The following is a 23,745-nucleotide window of genomic DNA, read 5'->3' on the forward strand; positions in this document are numbered from 1 at the left end:
ACACCGTCACACTGTCTCTAGCTCTGGGTTCTCTTCTACACACTACACTCTCACCTACTATTCATGCAACCTGCTCACTCACCTCTTGGCCTTCATTTTCCATCTTTCACTCAAATATTTGAATCCTGAGCACATCCACATGCTTACTCTGACAAAAAAGGGCTCGACATTTACAAAAAAGCATGCAATTACCAAATAAATCAAGTGCCATGGAGAATGGGAAATAAAAGTTTATTTGAAAGGCGAGAATTAAGCATTTGCTCCATTATTTGAGCTATATTTTAAGGCCACCAACTAGCCTGATTGTTAAGGGGAGTTACTTTAGAAAAGACAATGAATTCTTTCAGAAGAGTATGTGACAGATGCAGCAGAGCCATGGTTCAGCCCACAAGGCTTATGTGACCCAAGTCTATCTAGCAGAAGACTTTGGGTCTGTTTTGTTAAAATTCTTTACAGACTACTCCCTACTATCTAGACTGGGGTGAACGACTCACATAGACTGTCCCCCAGGGCTTAGCTCTAATTTGGAAATCACAAAGAAAAAAGAAAAGCACTATTTTGCAAGCCCTAATCAAATAACTATCTCTTGGGGCCAGAGTGGTAGCATAGCAGGTAGGGTGTTTGCCTTGCCTGCAGCCAAACCAGGTTCGATCCTTGGCATCCCATGTGGTTCCCTGAGCCTGCCAGGAGTGATTTCTGAGCACAGAGCCCTGAGCACTTCTGGGTGTGGCCTGCCCAAATAAAAAACAAACAAAACAAATAATTATCTCTAGAAATAAATGTCAACAGATATACTATTAGGTAGAGAATTGGTGAGTAACTTTGCCATGGAAAGAAGAGGCTGTCCCACCTGACCCCATTGGTCATTCTGAGGGGGAACTACTAAGAGCCCCTCTTCAAAAGTAGAGATGGTAGAGAAATCAGTTCAACTGTAGCTATGAATCTGCTGTGAGAACAGGTATACAACTCTTGGCAATACCACAAGAACCAAGAAGTGAAATGGCTCCATGAAGAAGCACATGGATGAATCTAGAACATGTGGACATTATAGGATATTGCCCTAGAGCAAGAGTGGAAATGAAAGTACTTTTCTAGAGAGAAAAGCAAATGATTCACTCACTTGGTATGTCATATGGATCATGGTAAGATTGAGTCATGTCACCGGTTAAAAAATTGTATTTAAGACAACTGGGAAATGTGATTTTTAGATGGACATAAGTTGGAATCAAGAATCATTCGTTCTGGGGCCAGACCAATAGCACTGTGTGTAGTACATTTGCCTTGCATACAGCTGACACAGGTTCTATCCTCAGCATCACAAGTTCCCAAACTTGTCAGGAGTGGTTTCTGAGCACAGAGTGAGAAGAAAGCCCTGAATGTCTCTGGATGTGACCTAAATACAAGCAAAAAAAAAAAAATCTTTTGTTTTGTTAAGCATACCATTGCATTGTGGTTATTTATGGCAACATGCATATTTTTTATTTTTAGAAGTGCACTAAGAAACATAGGGGAAAAACGTGAAAGTGGAATGATATGTTTGGAATTCACCTTAAAATACCTCAGGGAGGGGGCCGGGCGGTGGCGCTCGAGGTAAGGTGCCTGCCTTACCTGCGCTAGCCTAGGAGACGGACCGCGGTTCGATCCCCCGGCGTCCCATATGGTCCCCCAAGCCAGGAGCGACTTCTGAGCGCATAGCCAGGAGTAACCCCTGAGCGTCACCGGGTGTGGCCCAAAAATCAAAAAAAAAAAAAAAATACCTCAGGGAAAAAAGCCCCAGGGGACAATAAAACAAATATAATACGTTTTATTACTGAATCGTATATGCAATGTTTAAGCATCAGTCAACTAAGCTATTGCTCCATCCCAGAGCTGCAGGTTTGATCCCTAGTTTGCCCCACTTCTGCTAAAGTCCCTGGTGCACCACACCCAATGGTAACCCCCCCAAAAATGAGACAACCACAACACAGGGTAGGGGGAAATGGTCCTGTAAACAATAACTCATAAGAATATGAGATAAGGAACTTGACCAACTGTCCCAAACAAGGCAACTGTGCTCTTTAATTCCATCTGAAAACAGAATAGAGGGGCACAAGGGGACAAACCCTGACAAGACAACCTACCTCCCCTCTCCCCCAGACCTGTGCACCGACCTCCCCTCCATCCACCCTCTTAGGGATCCTCCTGCCTGAGGAGGAAGTCAACATGCCCTGAGCCTGCCAATTCCTTCAGCATCTGCATGGATCTGGGCAGGTCCACTGTGGCAGGACCAGCCACTAGAGCCTGTACCAAATGTCCTCACTGCAGAGGGGCTGCTCCTTTTCTAGGCACTCTATATTCTTTTTTTTTTTTTTTTTTTGGGAGGGGGTCACACCCGGCAGCGCTCAGAGGTCATTCCTGGCTCTATGCTCAGAAATCGCACGTGGCAGGCTTGGGGGACCATACGGGATGCCAGGATTCGAACCACTGTCCTTATGCATGCAAGGCAAACAAACGCCTTACCTCCATGCTATCTCTCCGGCTCCAGGCACTCTCTATTCTTGACCACTGTTGACCCCCTTTCCTGACTGACCACAGAGGCTCTGTCGATTCGGATGACAACATTCTCACAAGGAGAAAGCCTCTGCTTCAAGTTTTACACCTAATACTTGCTCATCTCCTTTTCTTTATATGTATAGCAAAACACATAACATCAAATCTGCCATCTCAACCATTTTCCAGTGGACAGTTCAGTGGTGTCATGCGCCTTCACATGGTTGCCCAGCCATCACTACCATCCATCAGACCCTTTTCATTTGACAAAACTAAGATCTGTTCCTAGGTGCTCCCTTCTCCTCCCCCAGCCTTGCTACCACCATTCTACTTCCTGTTACTATGACTTTGACTTCCCCTGGCACCTCAGAGAGCAGAATCACACTATCATCTCCTGTTTAAACAGAAAGAAATCAGGCCTTGGGCTCTTGGCCTGCCCCTTGTTTTTCTGTGTGTACTTGAAAAGGCTTCCTGATGCATCCCTGTTCTTTGTGGCTGTGGTGCCCATTTCCCATTTACAGCAGTAGTAGGGTTTCTTTTCCAAAATGACTGAGGTATACACACTCTGAAAGATTAAATGCAAAGAGCTCTGAGAGATCAGGGAGGATGGGAGGATGGGTGGTGGGGAAACCCTAGAGTTGAATCCTTTTCTGCATGTTCCCCATACCAACCCTCAGTGTGCCTCAGCACAAGAATGCACCACACACACACACACACACACACACACACACACACACACACACACACACACACACTCCAAACACACGCCTAGCTTCCTGTCACCATCTGGAAAAGGTTTTCTATACCTCTCACCTTTGGCCCCCATTCATCCATTCAAAAAACCTGGTTGTCCAGCCCCTGTGCTGGGCTCTCAAGAGAATATTCAGCATCTAGGCTGAGGCCTGGTTGAGTCCCAGCCTGGCTTCTCCTCAATGCCTTCTGCCTTCTGAGTCACTAGTGAATTCCTACGTGAGGGTCTCTAAGTCAGATATCTGTAGTGGGCAGATTGATACCTGTAGTCATTGAGTGAAAATGCCCTACCTGTTCATCTGCACAGATGTGGGCACAACTTGGCTAAATCATGCTCGTGCTCAAAAGCAACATGTGTACACCACATGTGTACAGGAATTTAATTTTTTACTAATATTCTATGGGCCAGGGGTATCTATGTGTGACTTCTATTCATTCATGGTTGCCTCGAATCCTGCTCATTTAGTGTCCACTAGCCCAGAGCGTCAATTCCTGGACGATTGAGGGAATTCTTAGGTACTCTAAACTCATGAGCACTTGACTAGAGGCAGCCAGCCATATAAGGGCTCCTAAATCTACTAGATTGATTGACAAGTGGATCCCTATGTGACTAAGTGAATGATTGAAGGATGTTACCAGAGAAGTCAGGATTCCTGGGAAACTGAGGTAGTAACACAGGTCTTACCTCAAACACCCAGAACCATTTGTATTTTATTTGGGGGGGGGGCAGGAGTTAAACCCAGCAATGCTCAGAGATTACTCCTGGCTCTTCACTCAAGAATTACTCCTGGTGGTGGATGGGAGACTATCTGGGATGCCAAGAATTAAACCCATATTGACCATGAGCAAGGCAAGTAAGTACTCTACTATTTCTCTAGCAATACCCACCGACCTCCACAGTATCACCTGAAACATTTATAGATCCAGCAGACGAAGACCTGAATAGGTATAAAGGTTTGGAGCACATGGGAGACATAGATGGGCACAAATAAACAAAACTGAAAGTCCTCTGTTCTGGTGTTGGATTGGATTTAAGCAACAGAAGGATCGTAAATTTGCCTCCCTTCATCCTAATCTCTGGTCTTCCTTTCTATCCCTCTAAGTTTCCACAGACTTTCTAAGGGTAGTCATGCAGGGTGGTAAAATAGCCTCCTGGTTCATTTTCTGACATTTTAGCAAATCCAGAGATTTTTATTGATCCACTTTGGGTCTTGGGTCTTCCTAAAACAAATCATGGTTAGGAAAGTCATGCTCTAGTTGGCCTAGTCCTACCAGTAGTATCTGAAGAAAAATATGAAGGGAAATTCCAGTGCCTTCTCTCTAAATTCCTAATTTATGACTTGCAGCTTCACCTATCTTCAGCCAACTCAAAGTGAGATTTAAGTGAAACCAGGATATGGAGGTCAGATATAAAACTGGTACAGGTATAGACACAGAATACTCTTGTGTCTTTTTCCATGGTGAGGGAGCAACTGTAATCAACCCCCAACTCTCTTCTGATCTCATACTCTTGCTCCTTGAAGTGTCTTCAAAAATTAGTCCGTTTATGGTAGCTTTGAGCTGGTGCAATACAATATGAGCAGCCATCATTGCTCCATCATACAGAATTGAAAAGTTAATTTTTGTTTTCACTGTACTTTTTAAATTGATCACAGCCTTCTCCTCAGAGAGGACAATGGGAGATTGAGACCTCCCAAGTTCACAGCCTTGTGAAAATATCTGAATGATAACCAAGCCTTATATAAAATGGATTGGGGCCCTTGATTCCAATTGACCTGGCAGGCCTGTGCGGACAGATTTTCAGGGATTCAGGAGGATAAGAGCCAAGCCCCCAGGGCCTTCCCACACTCAGGTTCCCTGGCACTGAGTCTTGCTTATCCTGCTTGGGAACAGCTCACAACTCACACGGGTGCTGCCAGATTAGCCCCTCTACTTCTGGTATTCCGTGTGTGATTTCACAAGAATCCCTCCTCTGACTAGTCAGGCAGCCAGAATTGATCAGCTCTTGCTGACAGCAAAGCCCAGCCAGCTTCACTCCTGCCATTCCTTCCTTGATCATTCCTATCTGGCTGTAGGACTCCCACTCCTTAACTTGTGATTGATGCCTTTAAGCAGCTGATAAAAGGTATGCACTCGAGTGCTAAGAAAAGATACAGAATGAACTGACCCAATCCCAGTTTAAGGAATCTTTTCAAGGCAGGACTTTCTCTTAGCAATTCCCATGGGTTTGTTTCTTCTTTGATGATACTTCAATTGTCCTCTCACCAATGGCAACTACTTCCTAGGTCATTGAGGATTAAGTGAGAGAATACAGTTCAATCACTTGGCATTGTGCCTAATATGCAGCGTTTATAACAATGATAAACAAAGGTTTTCCTGGTGGTCATAGGAGTTTATACTCCCACCAGTTCAGAATGTGAAATCATGGTGTTCTATAATTAACTGACACTTTCATCAACAATTCATAGATAAATTTTGGTATAGTCATTCGATGGAATAGTACACAACAATGAAAAGGACAAATTACTGATACATTCAGTAACATGAATAAATCGCATAAACAAACCATTGAGCATTAATACTCACAATGACCAGGAATCGAATAGTTGCCATCTATGCAAAAAAAAAAAAAAAAAAGACAGTTGTAGTATCTGCATCATAGGATTATTAAGTTGAATACTTTGAAAGAATTTGGAAACTGGTCCCCCCCCAAAAAAAAAAACACTGGGAACATTGTTTAACATAAAACAACAAAGGACACAGGATTGGGAACTTAGGGGCCAGTGTTTCATATTTACTTATACCTCTTACCCCTTGGGATAGCCCAATGCATAAGACCCAGGTTCTAACTTCGAGAAGACAGTGATGACACACATGTGTGACAAAACTGAAAATGTAACTCAGGAAGAGCCCTGCGGTGTTTAGGAAAAATTAACTACAGAAGTATTTTTTTTTTTAATGTAACAATTATTGAGCCTAAGAGTTAGCTCAGTGAAGCTGACTGAGGACTTTGGGGCTTACTCCCTGGCAGCACAAGGTTCCCTGAACAGGAGTACAAAATTAGGAGTAGCTCCTGAGCACCACACAGAGCCCAACTATCAATCATTATTCAATATCTATTGCTTTTAATAGTAGCCTATATATGTATCCCACTAGTCAGTGTATTTCTACAAGTATTCATTCATAAATACAACAATCCCATTCAGGCAGGATGCCAAGAAAGGGGTGGGGTAAGAAAAGGAAGAAAGGGATAGGGGGCACGAAACATGGAAAGCAAGTATCAAGAGCCATGCAGTGCTGAATTCTAGGAAGGGTGTGGTCTAGTCACTGAAAGTCTTTCAAGTTCTGAGGACCAGGCTGCAAAGAGTTTTTGGTGGTCATTTGTCAGAAAGGGGTAGGTATGGAGGCATCTACTAAGGTGCCCAAGTTCTTTTATTTTGGGGTTGCTCGGGGTTACTCTTGGAGATGCTTGGGGACCACGTGTGTGGTTCTGGGGATCGAACCCCAGTCAGGTCTGCCACATGCCAGGTCCCCCTACCCATCTACCCCATACCCTTCCCACCCCTCTGACCTCAGGTGCCCAAGTTTTGGTGGAAATAACCCTTTTCATACAGGTCAGGAGATCCCCCACTTGGAGGAGGGAGCCCCAGGTTCTAGGCCCGGCTCCCAGACACCGTGACCTTGAGCACGTCTCCGCCCCTAATCAGGGCCCGGCTCCCGACGTCGCGGAGGCGGAGAGGACGTGCAAGGAGGGACCTTGCGGGGCGTGCAGCACGCCGGCCGGCTGAACGTCGGCCCCCTTCAACCTGGCTTCCTTTCGGGGCTCCGGGCTCAGGCCTCTCCCCGGGGACCGAACCCCTGTCTCCCGCAGTGTTTACATTCCACCCGGCTCGGCCACGCGGCTTTCTGCCGCGCCGGCGCGCGAGACTCCGCCCCCTTGGTCCAGCCCGACCTGCGTGGCCCCGCCCCTTCGCCGCGCGCCGGCCCTGTCAAGAGTCGGTCCCGCAGGTCCCACCGCGCAGGCGCCGCCCCCGGGAGAAAAGGCCACGCCCCGCCGGGCGCGCAGGCCCTGTCAAATGCCGGCCCTGTCAAGTGTGGGTCCCGCGCGCGCTCCGCAGCTCCCGCCGCGCAGGCCCCGCCCTCTGGCGAGAAGGCCACGCCTCCAGGGCGCGCAAATCCTGTCAAGAGCCGGTCCCGCGCGCGCTCCGCAGATCCCGCCGCGCAGGCGCCGCCCCGGGGTGAGAAGACCACGCCTCCAGTCGAGTAGACCCCGCCCCTAGTGCGCTTAGGCCCCGCCTCCAGGGCGCGCAGACCCTATCAAAAGCCGGTCCCGCCGCGCAGGCCACGCCCCGTGGGCTACAAGCCACGCCCCCTGAGGCGCGCAGACCCTGTCAAGCGGCCCCGCATCGCGCGGCGCGGGGGTGAGGCGGCGCTCGGGGCAGCCGCCGAGGGGCTGGGGCCGGGGCGGGGCGGCGCGGCGGGTGGCGGGAGGCGCGAGGGCGGGCCGGGCGGGCGCCGCGCGCTGGGATTTTTTAAATGTCCCGCTCTCGGCCGGGCGCAGGAGCAGCCGGCGAGGCAGCCTGCGCGGTGTAGGGGGCAGGCGCGGAGCCGATCCCGCCACCGCCGCTGCCGCGCGCTCAGCCGACCAGACCCGACCCGGCCCGGCCCGGCCCGGCCCGCCCGCCGCCCGGCTCCCGCTGCCCGGCTCCCCGCCGCTGCTCCCCGGCAGGGACTGCTTCCACCCGCCGGCCGCCGACACCCGCCCCGCCCGAGCGGCTTCGGGTGAGGCTGCGGGGCCCGGCGGGCCGGGTGGGGGTGGGGCGGCGCCGGGGCCGTCGGCGCGGGGTGGGCGCCCCGGGGGTGACGGGCTGGCTGGACCCCCAGCACCCGAGGGGCCGGGGAGGAGGAGGAGGAGGAGGAGGAGGAGGAGGACGGGGGCTGGAGACCCATGCCGCCGAGGACTCGGGTGCCTGCCCGGCCCGGGGCGCCTCGCCTTGCTTTGCCTGGCCTGCCCCCCCGCTCCCAGCCCCGCTCGGACCCGGCGGCGTGGGCTGCGGGAGGCGCCGCGGGTGACAGGCCACCCGGGCCCATCGGCCATTTTCCCCGGAGCTCGCCTCGCGGGAGGGGGAGGGGAGGGAGGGGAAGGGAAAGCGGGTGTCGGGGCGCCCTGCCCTCGCCTCGCCTCGCCTCTCAACCCCCCGCCCCGCGCCCCGCAGCCCCGACGTGCGAGCCCCGCGCCATGCCGAGGGAGAGGAGGGAGAGGTGAGAGTCGTGGTGCCCCTGGGTGGGGTGCATGGGGGAGGAGGGAGGGAAGTGGGGGGCTGCGTGGGGGAGGGGTGGCCGAGATTTGGGGAGGGGGACGGAGGACTCACCTCGATCATCTTGGGGGGGGGTCCCCCCAACCACCCACCCCCGGCCTTGCAGGGATGTTGTCAAGGAACGGGGTCCCGTGCAAGAGGACAGTGGCAGCAACGAGGTCTCGGTGCGCTCCAGGAAAAGAAAGGCCAATGTGGCCGTGGTGAGTACAAAGGGGACGCGCAGGTGGGGGTCCGATCGCTGCTCCCCACCCATCCCACCCCCCTTACCTGGGTGGCTTAGGCGGGTTCTATCTTACCCACATGTTTTCAGGCACCTTCAGGTTAAGGAAGGGTGGTGCCTTTGACAGAAAGGGTGCCCAAGCCTGATCTCTCTATTCTCTCTCTGTCTCTCTGTCTCTGTCTCTGTCCTCTCCCCTCTCTCTTCCTCACTTGTTCACTCTCTTGTTCTCTTTCTCCTCTCTCCCTCTCCCATTCCCCTTCCCCTCTCTCTCTTCCTTTCTCTCTTATCTCTCCTAGTTTTTGCAGGATCCAGATGAAGAAATTGCCAAAATTGACCGGGCTACGACAAGCCAATGTAGTAATACACTGGTAAGTATACTTGCTGATTGATTGGGCATAACTGGAAAGGCCCCCAGTTTTCTCGTGGATCACAGCTGTGTGTGTCATACTTAGCCCCCTTGTCTCCTGCCGAAGCCCTTTCCTAAAACTTAGCCACAGTTCAGATGACTGAACAGTAGGTACAGCTGCCTATCAGTAGGTACTAACCTCCTGACATGAAATATTCTTGGATATCTAAGATTAGAATGAACATCAAATAGCTCAATCCGCTCATTTTTCCCTTGAAGAAACAAACTCATAGGAAGAAAGTAATTCCGGTCTTCAAGGCACAACCAGAACCATCCTGCAGTCTTGTCTTCAGGCTGGGGGTAAACCTGGGGAATAAGGTGATGGGACTTGATGAGTGTTTATACCTTCTCCTTTCATCCATACTTAAGTTTTATCATCAGAGTGTTTAAGGCTTTTCTTCCCTCAAAGGTCAGGTTTGAAGGTCAGGTTTTGTACTTTTCCCTTCCTAGAAGTTCTTCCAGCCCAATCAGCAGTTGCTGGAGTGATCACTGCTTTCTGCCTCAGACTATTGATAGAGTATTTTATGTAATAAAATACTTTTTGTTTACTTATTACTTTTTGTTTGTTTGTTTTTTGGGCCACACCCGGCGGTGCTCAGGGGTTATATCTGGCTATCTGCTCAGAAATAGCTCCTGGCAGGCACGAGGAACCATATGGGACGCTGGGATTCGAACCAACCACCTTAGGTCCTGGATCGGCTGCTTGCAAGGCAAACGCCGCTGTGCTATATCTCCAGCCCCTACTTTTTACTTTTATGTAATAAAATACTCACTTTTTGTTTTTGTTTTGAAGGGTGCCACACCCAGGGGTACTCCTGTGTTCAGGGATCACTCCTGGCAGGCTCAGGAGATCATAGGGGGTCCCAGGGATCAAAACTGGGTCAGCTGCATGCAAAGCAAGATGATACGTACTGCATCATCTCTCTGATCCCAGCAGTTTTTTTAGATCGACTGTTCACTTCTCTTGTCCCTCCTTTGCAGAGGATACCAGAGAAATTTCATGTATGCAGAGGAAACCAGAGAAATTTCATGTATGCCCATGTTTCAGAATATCAGAATATTTTTTCTTTTAAAGCGAAAAGCCTTTTATTATCTCTCTACCTCCAGAAGTGGCTGGAAACTGTAGTTAGGGCTCTGGTAGGGGAAGCAGCCTATCTCCAAACTTGCTGATCAGGCCTCACCCTATCATAGATAAAAGTCAAGCAGGACTAGGCCAAGAATAGTGGTTCCAACGAGGCACTGATAGGCACCACATCACTTTGTAGGTCAGTATGTAAGAGCTATAGCAGCTGGGTCTGGAAAATTAAGGACTTCAGAGCTGTGATCCACTTTGTTTGCAATTACGGTTGTCACTGTGCATTAGACCCCCCCTCCAGTTAACATTTCTGAGGAGACACCACTGAATATTAACAAGAGGTTGGTGATTTCCTTCTTTATTGGAAGAGATATTTCACTTTAAGAAAGGGAATCAGGGCCCAGAGAGATAGCACAGCGGCGTTTGCCTTGCAAGCAGCCGATCCAGGACCAAAGGTGGTTGGTTCGAATCCCGGTGTCCCATATGGTCCCCCGTTCCTGCCAGGAGCTATTTCGGAGCAGACAGCCAGGAGTAACCCCTGAGCACCGCCAGGTGTGGCCCCCCCAAAAAATAAAATAAAATAAAAGGGAATCAAAGGGCCAGAGTGACAGCACAGCAGTAGGGTGTTTGCCTTGCATGTAGCCCATTTGTGACAGACTTGGGTTCGATCCCCAGCATCCCATATGGTCCCTGAGCCTGCCATGAGTGATTTCTGAGCACAGGAGTTACCCCTGAGCGCAGCACGGTATGGCCAAAAAACAAAAAAAGAAAAAGAAGAAAGGGAAAAAGATAGTCCAATTTCAGGGTTTGTTTTCTTCCAGTAAAACCCAAAAGCTTAAAACCAAGCAAGTTAAGTTTTGGGGAGTAATGCAAGATTTACTTTCTACTTTGTGACTGTCATTTCTTAGCTGTGTTTATTTTTGTAGCTGAATTGAAATTCCCAACTGATGATGAAGCAACGCCACCTTTACTGATTCTTGGACTTTGGGAGTGATTTCTGTTCTCGGGGATAATGTAGAGTACCTCTTGACCTAGACCACAAATAATTGATAGCTATAATACATGAATGAACATGTCATTTTTCACCTCAGTGAGTCCAAAGATTAGGGGCAGTGGGCTTCAATACATTTTATAGTGTAGTTAGCTTCAGTGTTTATATTTATGGAGCAAATCTTTTTCTCCATTTAGACTCATGAAGCTAAAATTTAGGATAACACAAACTTTTGCCTAATAGAGAGTATTTTTTTTTCCTGGAATTATAATTCAGCGCAGTTGAGTAAGCAACTTGAGCTACTGTAGTCATGCAAAACTCCATTAACTTTTTCATCAAGACTATGCAATGTTTGATGAGCCTTTCCTCAGGCCTTTGTTAATTAATGAAAAGAATAACCTTTTATCTAAAATTCCATTTTAAAGTTCTTCATAAAACCTGACTTTGGAATTGAAGTGACATTCCGAACTTTCTATTTAGTTAACTTCCAAGAACTTAATTTTACATAAGCTAGTCCTGATAATTAAAACTGACAGAAATAGTTAAGAACTGGTTAAAATTGTATCATTGGTATTTCATTCACTCAAACTCAGACTGGTCTCACTTCCTTTGCTTCAGATCAAGTAAGCTAATTTTTATGAGTATATACTCCAGTTAAAGGAAATAGACATAATTTATTCTGCTGCATACAGTGATTCCTAAAAACCACAACTTTGGTTTCCATTTGTCTCCTTACGGCTCACTTAATTTGCCTTTGAACTGCAGGTTAGGAAATGCTGTCATTTTATCTCTAGAAGCCAGTTTTTCAGCTGTTTTGACCATCTGGCAAAGAGAGTACTACCAGCTTCTTATGCCTATCAAATTAAAATTCATTTTTGAATAAAGAGCAAGCTAGAGCTATTGTAACGTGACCCTTTATGAATCAAGGAAATGTTACTAGCACATGATACTAGAAATGAAAAAGGAGATTGCTCTTTTTGAACAGCTGTTGGCAAGTTATTTCAGTTAATTTGCATGTCCAGTTCTTTGCACATTGGAGGAGAGCTTTATCCTTCTATAGTCTTCTCAGTACACCCTGAAAGTGGGCTTCTTCTAAAAGTGACCAGTGTGTTGTGATAGCTACCAGAAAGTACTTAGAGCCTGAGTTTCCATCTCAGTGTATAGTCATTTCAGATGTTTCTTTCCTTCTCTAGTCCACATTAATCTCTCTGCTTCAAAACAAAAGGGGAAGGGGAAGGGGAAGAGATAGTAGAGTGGGTAGGGCATTTGCCTTGCACAGAGCTGATCTCTATTAGATCTCTGGCTTCCCATATAGTCCCTTGAATTCGTCAGGAGTGCTTCCTGAGTGCAGATCCAGGAATAACCCCTGAGCACTGCCAAGCATGGTCCAAAAACAAAAACAAGAAGCTAAGAGTCTCCAACTCTGGACTTCCAGGGCCAGAGAGATAGCATAGTGATAGGGCGTTTGCCTTGCACGCTGCTGACCTGGGATGGACTTGGGTTCAATCCCCAGCATCCCATATGGTCCTCTGCACTTGCCAGGAGCGATTTCTGAGCGCAGAACCAGGAGTAACCCCTGAGCACTGCTGGGTGTGGCCCCAAAACAAACAAGAAATGCTATTCACCATATCTTCTACAAAATCACTGAGAAAAACGTGCATTTGAGAGTACGATGGTAGTGCCAAGGAGATATGTCAAAGGACTACAGTACATGATTTGTATGCTAGAGCCCAGTGTTTGATCCCATTCCCCCCCCCCCCAGCATCTAACCAGGAATAGCTCTGAAACATCTCATACATATGCGTTATGGGTTTTTTTGTTTTGTTTTGTTTTTTAGTCACCTTGAAACTCATTTTATTCATGGTTGGCTTTCAGGCTTGCAATGTTTCAACACCAATCTCTTTACCAGTGTCTACTTATTTCCACCAGTGCTCACCCTCCTCTATTTGCCTGCCACCATCCTGCTTCTACAAGAGGAGCTTGTGTGTGTAATTTTTGCATTGTGGTTCACAGTACTGTTGCTGATAGGGTTTTGTACATGACACTCTTTATCAACTTTGGGTTTTTGGAGAAGGGGTTTGGGCCACTCCCGGTGGCACTCAGGGGTTACTCCGGTCAGAATTTGCTCTTGCGGGATGCCAGGGATCAAACCCATGTCTGTCCTGGGTCAGCCATGTGCAAGGCAAACACCCTACCACTGTGCTACCACTCTGGCCCACTTTACCAACTTTGAGCACCACTTCAAGAGGAGCTTTTTTGAATGTGAAATAAAATATCTTAAGAAACTATTTAAAAGAGGGACTGGAACAATAATGCAATAGATAGGGATTGCTTTGCATGTAGTTGACCTGTGTTCAATCCCTGGGACCCGAAATGGTCCTGTGAACACTGAGCACTCCTGGTTGTGTGGGCCCCTAAGAGAAACATAGGGTGCCAAAAGGAGAACAGTGAGTAAGTGGTACCTTGAATGTGGCTGACTTAGCTACAATCCCCAGCACCCAATAAGGTCTCCCAAGCACCGATAGTCGTGATGGCTGTACATAACCAAGAAGAGTAAACCATGAGCATCACTTGACATGGCCCAAAAATCAAAAGGGGAAAAAAAAAGACTTAAAGTCATATTGTTTGATTTGTTGGGGGGGGGGGTGCTGCACCCATCGATGCTCAGGGATTATTTCTGACTTTGTACTCAGGAACCATTTGCTTGAGGGACCAAATGGGGTACCAGGGATCCAACCTGAGTCAGCCATGTACAGGACAAGTGCCCTATTCACTGTACTATTGTTATCGTCCCTGTTAGAATTTTTTTTATCAAACCAAAAAGTCATCAACTCCTATGAAATTGTAACAATTTTTCTTGACTTGTTAGATGTTTGGATTATAACCAGATAATCTCATAAGGCACTTCAGAAGTTGTACTGAGCATTACTTATAACATAGATTGTGTTTGTTTTGCCATGAAAGAGCAATTTGTATTTTGTCTTATTCCTTTGACCAAGTACCTCATGAGGTCGACGATGTGGAAGATAAAGTTCTACCAATTTCTCGGGCCCGGAGAGATAGCACAGTGGTGTTTGCCTTGCAAGCAGCCGATCCAGGACTAAAGGTGGTTGGTTCGAATCCCGGTGTCCCATATGTCCTCTGTGCCTGCCAGAAGCTATTTCTGAGCAGACAGCCAGGAGTAACCCCTGAGCACTGCCGGGTGTGGCCCAAAAACCAAAAAAAAAAAAAAAAAAGTTCTACCAAGTTCTCATTTTCTTGGGTATGTACTGCATTTTAGGCTCCTGTGCTAATAATGAGAGAAATAAAATGGAAACACAATTATAGCTTTTACTTTAAATCAACTCTGCTAATTTTGGTTCGATATTTATTTAGATTACTGTTTAATGTGCCACATTTGTTATTGACCACCTTCAAGTCAATGAATATAAAAAAATGGCTTATATCAAAGATTTAAAACTATATACATATTTTTACAGCCACGGGACAATAATAATAAAGCAGTCTGTGTAAACCCCTGCTCCTTGATTCCCACACCTGACAAAGAAGAAGATGAGCTGATCAACTCAACCTCTGTGTCTGATCCTCAGAGCTTTGCCCCATCTAGAGCCTCACCACTGCCTATACTGAAGTGAGTTGATTGACTGCCCCTGGCTTTCCAGGTCTCTTATTCCATTACTTAGCCTCACCTCACACTTAGTATGGATGCCTGCTAACTTGGTCTCTTTGTTTGTTTTTGTCTTCATAGTTGGGCAAATAGAGAGGAGGTTTGGAAAATAATGTTAAACAAGGAAAAGACCTACTTAAGAGATAAGCACTTTATGCAGCGACATCCTCTTCTGCAGCCTAAAATGCGAGCAATTCTCCTGGATTGGTTGATGGAGGTGAGCTCAAGTCTTGCTATTAACTAGAAGCATTGAACTTTTCTGAAATCTTTTGTTATATTATGATTATTTGTGTGATTGATTGCATTGACACATTTGTTGTTTTTGTCAGTGTAATAAGTGTATCTGGTTGCCTTAACTACTTGCATATTTCTTTAAAAGAATTCCTAAAATTCTCTTTATTCACAGATACTTCAATGTTAGTATCTAGGTTTTTCCTCATTTTTTGTTTGTTTTGGGACCACACCTAACAGTGCTCAAGTATTCCTGGCTTCTTTGCTTGGGAATCACTGTTGGTAGTACTGAATATGATATGTAATGCCAGACCTCAAACTGGGGTTGGCCATATGTAAGTCAAGCACCTTACTCACTGTACTACCTCTCTGGCCCCTCATCAGTTTAAATAGTTGGGTTGGTTGGTGACTATTTTGTTTGTTTGTGGTTTTTGGGCCTATACCCAGCGACTCTCAGGGGTTACTTCCGGCTCTGCGGACAATAAGGGATGCCGGGGATCAAGCCCAGGTAGACCGCAAATGTCCTTCCCACTGCTATTGCTTTGGCCCCTGGAGATTATTTTTCATAGTTGTCAATGTTGACAATTTGCTATTTTTTTTAATCTTTTAATTGTGGGAATTGAGCTCAAAGTCTCACACATGCAGGGCAAGTGCTATACCACTGAGCTACATTCCTGGCCCAATTAAATTGCTTTGGACTGTATCCAGTAGAATGCAGCAGGTGGTATGTATTGAGTAGTTGAAGTGGAAGCTTCATGGCCCACTCCCTCGGGATTGGGGGCCACAGGTCTGGAAACAAACGCCAGCACAGGAAATAACCCACACAAGATTGAGGAGAATAAAACAGGTTCAGGAAAATTCCACCACAAGCTTTTCACTCACTAGCAAAAGATATCAGCAGGCAGATGGACTAGTGTGGAAATCGAAACCACAAGCAACTTCTCCCCGAGACCTGAAGTCTATTGGGGAGAGAAAGACCACCCCCTTGGTTGGAGAATGGGTAGGGGTAAGGGGCCAATCCAGAGGTAATTCCAGTTCATGAATGATAAGCACAGACAAAGAATAATTATCCTGAATAGAATGAAAACCAGTTACTCTCAACAGATAGCCTTAATGAAGAACTTTGAAAATAAATGAATATGCCTATCTTTAACTACCAGAAAATTTCAATTATTCTTTTCTGACTCCTTAGAATCTATTTTTGTTTCCTTGTAGAAGTTTACTCTAACAGTATTCATATTTTTATGAATATAAAATATTCATATTTTTGGTGATGTTATCAAAATATGTCCTTTTGTGCTTTATGGGATTCTCCTGTCTGATAAAGTCCGTAATCTCTCTTGAACTTGTTTTCTTTTTTTTCTCCCTTTTAATCACTTTTAAAAGGCCAAGTTTCATAAATCATGATCAATAATTAGGAGACAAAAAGTAATACTATATGGGTCCATACACCTCTTTCTGGAACTGGGTTACTCAAGTACATCTGTTAATGAGCAATTTTTACACCACTCTTGGGTAGGTGATAAATACTTCTGTGACATAGAAGGACATTTCTGGCAAACGTGTTTTATAAATAAGCACATGTGAAAATTTAATATCAAAATATTCCCTATAAACTAATCTTGTTCACTTTTGGGAAAAGTTTATGTTTGTTGGAATATATGTACTCTTCTGCTCATCCTAGAATCAAAGACTACTGCTACTTAAAATCTATCTGCCTTGAGCAAGTCACTTAACTTTGAATCTTGGTTCTCTTCTCAGTTTTATTTCCTAGTATTTTTCTGACAGAGTTTTTTTGTGAATCAGAAATAGTATATATGAAGTATGCTGTATGGTAAGAAAGCAAGAAATAATAGCTTTTTTTTTTTTTTTTTTTTTTGAGGGGGCCATACCTGGCTCAGGGCTTATTCTTAGCTCTGGTTCCACCAGCACTCCTGATAGTGTTCGGGGGAACATAGGTGATACGCATACTATTTCTCCATACTCTCCCCCAAAAATAGTCTTTTAAAAAAATTCTTAATGTGGGGCTAGAGCAGTGCTGCTCCAGTAGGGTGTTTGCTTTGCATGCAGCTGACCTAGGATGGACTGTGGTTTGGTCCCCCAACATCCCATATGGTCCCCCAAGCCAGGAGCGATTTCTGAGCACATAGCCAGGAGTAACCTCTGAGCATGAATGGGTGTGGCCCAAAAAAAAAAAACTTAAATGTATGTTTTTCTTTTTCTTTTTAAACTTTATATTTATTGATTGATTAATTTTGGGCCACACCCAGTGGTGCGAAGGGGCCATTCCTGGCTCTGCACTCAGAAAGCACCCCTGGGAGCTGTGGGACCATATGGGATGCCAGGAATCAAACCAGGTCCCTTCTGGATCTGCCGCATGCAAGGCAAACGCCCTACTACTGTGTATCTCTCCAGCCCCTTAATGTGTATTTTTCATTGATCACTGAAAATATTGTTTTTGTGTGTGCTGAATTATTGGGAAGGTATTCTTAGAATTACAGACCTTGCAGTTACCTATAACCCTATCATGGCACATTGCTCTGTGTGTCCTTTGGAACATCTTACAATTCCTTGAAGCATTAAAGATAGTTATGTTTTAGTCTCTCAGGCTTCAAATCATGAGATCATCTTAAGATATTTTTTTTAGGCTGCAGTTGATGCCATATGCTGTAGGTTCTCAAAAAATGAATTCTAGTTGGCACTAAATAAGACTGGCTCTAAATAGTTTCTACCTGAACTTTTGGTGACTGGTGACATTTTCTTCTGATGTTTTCTGTGATGTTTTTCTCTTATTGTAAAGGATATTCTGTTTAGGAGTGTAGTTTTGCATCTGGTGATAGTAATGAATTGTGTTCTGATATTTCCTTACTCAACGTACTATCACTATCTCACCATGAGTATATGTTATATATAATCTGTAAATAAATGTGTTCCAGCTTTCAAACTTTCATCCTGATATTGTCCAGTTTTGAACAATTGGTTCTATCTTCTGAGGAAATGCAGTTTTTCTATGAATATGCTGCTTTTATAGGGCTAGGTATCTACCTTTCCTTACCTGTATTGTCCTCATCACAATCATGACAAGTTTTGTCTTTTTTTCTTTCCTTAAGCATTTGTTCTTAAATTTACCCTTTTTTTTTTCTTCAGGTGTGTGAAGTCTATAAACTTCACAGAGAGACATTTTACTTGGCACAGGATTTCTTTGATCGGTACATGGCAACACAACAAAATATTGTAAAAACCCTTTTGCAACTTATTGGAATTTCATCTTTATTTATTGCTGCCAAACTTGAGGTAATTAATTTTCAGATTTGCGATATAGTATGTGCTGTTGCTTACTTACCACTGAGGTTAAGGAATTAGGTCAATTGTTTGTCTAAAAATATATCCTCAAATTTCTAGACTGAGGACTTCTAAAGTTAAAAACAACACATGTAGGGGCCGGGGAGATAGCATGGAGGTAGGGCATTTGCCTTGCATGCAGAAGGACGGTGTTTCAAATCCTGGCATCCCGTATGGTCCCCCGAGCCTGCGAAGAGCAATTTCTTAGCTTAGAGCCAGGAATAACCCCTGAGCGCTGCCGGGTGTGATCCAAAAAACAAACAAACAAAAAAAGACACACGTAAAGCAAGAAAAATCTAGAAAATAAACAAGAAGAGAGGAGAGTAGTGAGGAGTGTATAATAACTTTCAGTTAAAATAAAAATAGTAATGGATCAAAGAGAAGAGTTACAACTTTGGTGTAACTTACAAGAGTAAATGGGCCCGGAGAGATAGCACAGCGGTGTTTGCCTTGCAAGCAGCCAAAGGTGGTTGGTTCGAATCCCGGTGCCCCATATGGTCCCCTGTGCCTGCCAGGAGCTATTTCTGAGCAGACAGCCAGGAGTAACCCCTGAGCAATGCCGGGTGTGGTCCAAAAACTAAAAAAAAAAAAAAAAAAAAAAAAAAAGTGAAAAATTCAGAAATATTCTGAATGATTTATTTATATTTGTGAGAGTGGTGTTTCGTTTCTTTCAAAGCTTAACATGTTTGGAACATCGGAGTAGATCCTATATACCCCATCCCGTGTACTTTTCCCCCTTCTTTCCATATCAACATTGAAAAAAGAATGGGATGTACATTATAAGATAAAACTATTAGATATGACACTTTTGCTAGCATATAACTCTTTTTTTTTTTTCTAGGAAATCTATCCTCCCAAGTTGCACCAGTTTGCTTATGTTACGGATGGGGCTTGTTCAGGAGATCAAATTCTTAACATGGAATTGATCATCATGCAAGTAGGTTACAAGTTAAATTGTCAGTCTGTTTCTTTAAATGTGTACATCCTATTTTTCCTCGCTTTTAATGGGAGTGCAGTTGTGTAGGTGACCGCCACTTAAACGCATTTTTTTTTTTTTTTTTTTTTTTTTTTTGGTTTTTGGGTCACACCTGGCAGTGCTCAGGGGTTATTCCTGGCTCCAGGCTCAGAAATTGCTCCTGGCAGGCACGGGGGACCATATGGGGCGCCGGGATTCGAACCGATGACCTCCTGCATGAAAGGCAAACGCCTTACCTCCATGCTATCTCTCCGGCCCCCACTTAAACGCATTTTTGCAGGAAACTTTTAATTCCTTTGAGAAGGCCACGAACTTTGTTTTTTTCTTTTCAAACCCATTTGTATCTTTTCTCTATTTTCCTTAGTCCCTAAATTGGCAGTTAAGTCCCCTGACCATTGTGTCCTGGCTGAATGTATACATGCAGGTGGCATATCTAAATGATGTTTATGAAGTGCTCTTGCCACAGTATCCTCAGCAGATCTTCATACAGATTGCAGAGGTAAGTGACCTCAGTAGTGTTATCTATTCCTCTAGATTGAGCTGGAAGGGTATATTGGGGCACCTGTTACAATGTTCTTTTCTTTCCCATAGCTTTTAGATCTCTGTGTTCTGGATGTTGGCTGCTTAGAATTTTCCTATGGTATTCTTGCTGCTTCTGCCTTGTATCATTTCTCTTCCTCTGAATTGATGCAAAAAGTTTCAGGTATGTTGGCTTGACAGTGTATTGTGTTCACAAAGTGTTACACTTAGAAAATAATCCTTGGTCTTACATTAGCCTGAATTCCTTTTCATTGCAGGGTATCAGTGGTGTGATATAGAGAAGTGTGTCAAGTGGATGGTTCCATTTGCCATGGTTATAAGGGAGACAGGAAGTTCAAAACTTAAGCTCTTCAGGGGTGTTCCTATTGAAGATGCACATAACATCCAGACCCACATAAATAGTTTGGATTTGCTGGTAAGAGTGCAATTCCTTGTTTTTCAGACTTTTTAAAGCAAGAACTGTATCTGTACCAGGTTGGGGGACATTCTTGTTGTGTTTAGGCTTGTTGGTGCTCTGAGGTCTCCAGAACAACACCCAGGGTTATCTATCAGTTAGATAGATTCTTAGTGCTCTCTAAATAAGCCCTTTGCTTTCATTCAGTCAAGTTCCAGGTATTCTAGAAACACTTCAGCTCTTTTAAATTCCTTGAAAAAGAAAAACTGGTTTGTAGATGCTGTATATTAACTTTTTGGTGGAACAGAGACTTTTAAGTTGTCTTTACTATTTTTCACCCTTCTCCATAGGAAAAATAAGCAGTATGTCTTCCGTTATAATAATTCTCATTTTTCTTCTTATTAACAGGACAAAGCCCAAGCCAAGAAAGCCATATTGTCTGAACAAAGTAGAATTTCTCCTCTCCCTTCTGGGGTCCTCACTCCCCCACAGAGCAGTGAGAAGCAGAGCAATGAGCAGGAAACAGCATGACCGCACCAGCATTCTCCACCAAAGACAGTTGTGCAGAAATTCCTGTTACAAGTTCTCTTCTGTCTATGGCAGCAGAGACATGCACTAGACTAGCTTTTACAGATATTTAAGTGGAAGAACATGTCTTTTCTGCAACAGAAGTGTTTCGTTGATGGCATTGGACAGGGAGAAGTGTTTTTATTGAATACTTAGATTTTTTTAAAAATATATGGGTCAAGTACACCAGCCACCTCCAGAACACCAATGAGTGCTCCAGATGCTGCTAAGGAGGGTGATACTTGACTTCATTGACTATTTACACAAATAACAATGGCTTGAAGTTGAGGAGTGCCATGTTGCTTTTGGTCTCCTATCGGGTGTTCTGGATTTTGTTGAACTAAATGGAACAGACAGTTGTGAGCATTATGATGTGAGCAGCCTGCAACCAGCTGTGCTGGGGGCTTGCCCTTTCACACGATCAGTTGACAATGTACAATGCCTTTTATGAACTGTTATTTTCTAAGTGCTGCTATGTCTATCCGTTTTTTAATAAAGGTAACACTGTCTTTGAGACAGCTGGTTTTATGAGCTATTGCCTGGTAATTTAAGTTAGAAATCAACTTTGTGGCTATATAGCAAGTTCTCTTTTTTAAATTCTTGCTTCTTGAAGTTCAAGTCTTTGAAGCAAACTCATTAAAAGAAAACTTTTGAAGTGTAAGTTTCGAGTGCACCTTCATTTCTTAAGGGCTCCCAGAGCTGGGAATGAGACTTTTGTCACTTCTCCCACGTGTCCTTCACAGTGGTTGCTCCAGTCAGGTTCATTGGAGGTGGCTGTATATGAAGTCACCTCTTAGGTGTGATTTCTTCTATAGAACAGATCAAAGGTCTTAAAATTCTATAGTTATTATTATTAAATATTCCAGGCCAAAAGACTTTTTCTTTGGAGAACTTGTTTATGTAACAGTAGCCTGAAATAATATTTGAAGAAAATGCAAAATAAAATTTTATATGTAGCTCAAGGCCAGGATGTCTGTTTCCTGAGCACAGATGAAATCACCAAGTGCCTTGCTAATAGAGGAGGGAACAGTCATTTTTAACAAGAACTAATGTACAAATTCTTTCACATATTGAACACTCTTAAAGCAGTGGCCTTGTCAAGTTTGTATTTTGGTATATGTATGGGTTCATAAAAGGGAAGGTGAAAAGGCAAACAAATGCCACTTATTTCAACTTCATATTCTGTCTTGTTTTGCAAAAAATCTTAAAGTGAACAAACCTATTTCAAATTTGTACCATATTTATATGAATTTTAAAAGAGACCCTACTTTCAGATTGTAATGTTATAGTTCTCTTAAGTTTGACAAGAATTTCCAAATAAATGCATTATAAATCTACCTGTCATAGTGATTGATGATATTCCTGTTTCATTATAAGCAGAGAGACTTGTCTTTAAAAGCAATGAGTTGGTTTGGTGGTGCTGAGAATTGAACCCAGGGCTTAACACAGTCAACGTACACTCTACCATTGAGCTACATTCCCAACTTCAAAGAGCAGTGACTTGTTCTGTTATGAGGCCATACCTGGCAGTGCTCAGCCTCAGTCTGGGTTTGAACTCATACTTCCTATATGTAAAGTATGCTTTGCTTATGCTCAATCTGTTGAGCTATCTATAACCAATAACTTTTTAATGACTTGTAACTGACTTGTTGGGAAAATCCAAAAAGTGATTTGACATTTTCTTTGTTTCTGTTCTTGTTTGCTTTTTGGGCCATATCCAGTAGTGCTCAGAAAAAGAAGAGAGAAGTAAAATGTCTGCCATAGGCAGGCAACAGAGAGGACGGGTGGGAGGGAAACTGGGGACATTGGTGGACATTGCTGGTGAAGGATGTCAGCATATATTGTATGGCTGAAACTCAAGCATAAACTGTGATTTGGTTAAAGTTGTTATTTATTAAAAATAAAAAGTCATTCCTGGGATCACTATAGTGCAGCTGGGAAGGTGTTAGCCTTGCAATGTCAACCCAGGTTTGATCCTCAGCATCCCATATGGTATCCCAGGCCTGCCAGGCATGATTTCTGAGTGCAGAACCAGAAGTAACTCTGAACACCATTGGATGTGGCAAAAAATCAAGAGAAAATAAAAATGAATCACTCCTTGTGCTCAGGGGACCATAAGGGATGCCAGGGATCAAACCCAGGTATATACTGTAAGACAAGTGCTCCTAACTACTGTATTATCACTCTAGCCCCAATATTTGGCATTTTCTATGCAGAAACATGGCAGGGAAGTGAAAAATACTTCTATTTTTAAACTTTTGTACTTAGAAAGTTTGATATGAGTTAGCACTGGTTTGAAAGCATGTTGGAGGCAAATAATATGAATTATATAACAAAATCCATGGATCATTTGACAAGTTATTACTGAATATTATTGAATATGTTGAAATGAATTATATGTAAATTCTTGGGGGGGGGCTAAAACTCTGGAAATAAGTACTTTATAAAGTATTAGCACTGGTCCTTGCATACATCTATGTCAATGGTTGGTTAAGTGAAATTCATAACAACAGTATTTTCTGTTACTGTGTTTTTGTCAGGCTCTGACAAAACCTGAGAGTTACTAGTAAGAAAAGTGAAGTTTCCTCATACTGATGCAATAGCTCAAAGGCATAGAGCGAATGTTTTGTAGTGTGGACAGCTTAGATTCTATCCTTGGCACTGTGGTCCACTGTAGCTCTGGGAGCAACTCTAGAACACGAAGCTAGAAGTGAACACCAAGCAACCATGATGTTTACC

At 44.3% G+C, this 23,745-nt stretch overlaps 1 protein-coding gene across 1 annotated transcript; it reads left to right on the plus strand.

Moving 5' to 3' along the window:
- The first annotated feature begins 8,572 nt into the window (after positions 1-8,572).
- CCNE1 (cyclin E1) lies at positions 8,573-21,524 on the plus strand. Its single transcript, XM_049787444.1, has 10 exons — positions 8,573-8,797; positions 9,114-9,185; positions 14,769-14,920; positions 15,038-15,173; positions 18,335-18,481; positions 19,371-19,466; positions 19,870-20,004; positions 20,097-20,208; positions 20,303-20,460; positions 20,848-21,524. The coding sequence occupies exons 1-10, from the start codon at positions 8,573-8,575 to the stop codon at positions 20,968-20,970; spliced, it is 1,356 nt and encodes a 451-aa protein (XP_049643401.1). The 3' UTR covers positions 20,971-21,524.
- The last annotated feature ends 2,221 nt before the right edge of the window (positions 21,525-23,745 follow it).

This window comes from Suncus etruscus, chromosome 14 (genome assembly GCF_024139225.1).
Source record: "Suncus etruscus isolate mSunEtr1 chromosome 14, mSunEtr1.pri.cur, whole genome shotgun sequence".
Lineage (NCBI taxonomy): Eukaryota > Metazoa > Chordata > Mammalia > Eulipotyphla > Soricidae > Suncus > Suncus etruscus.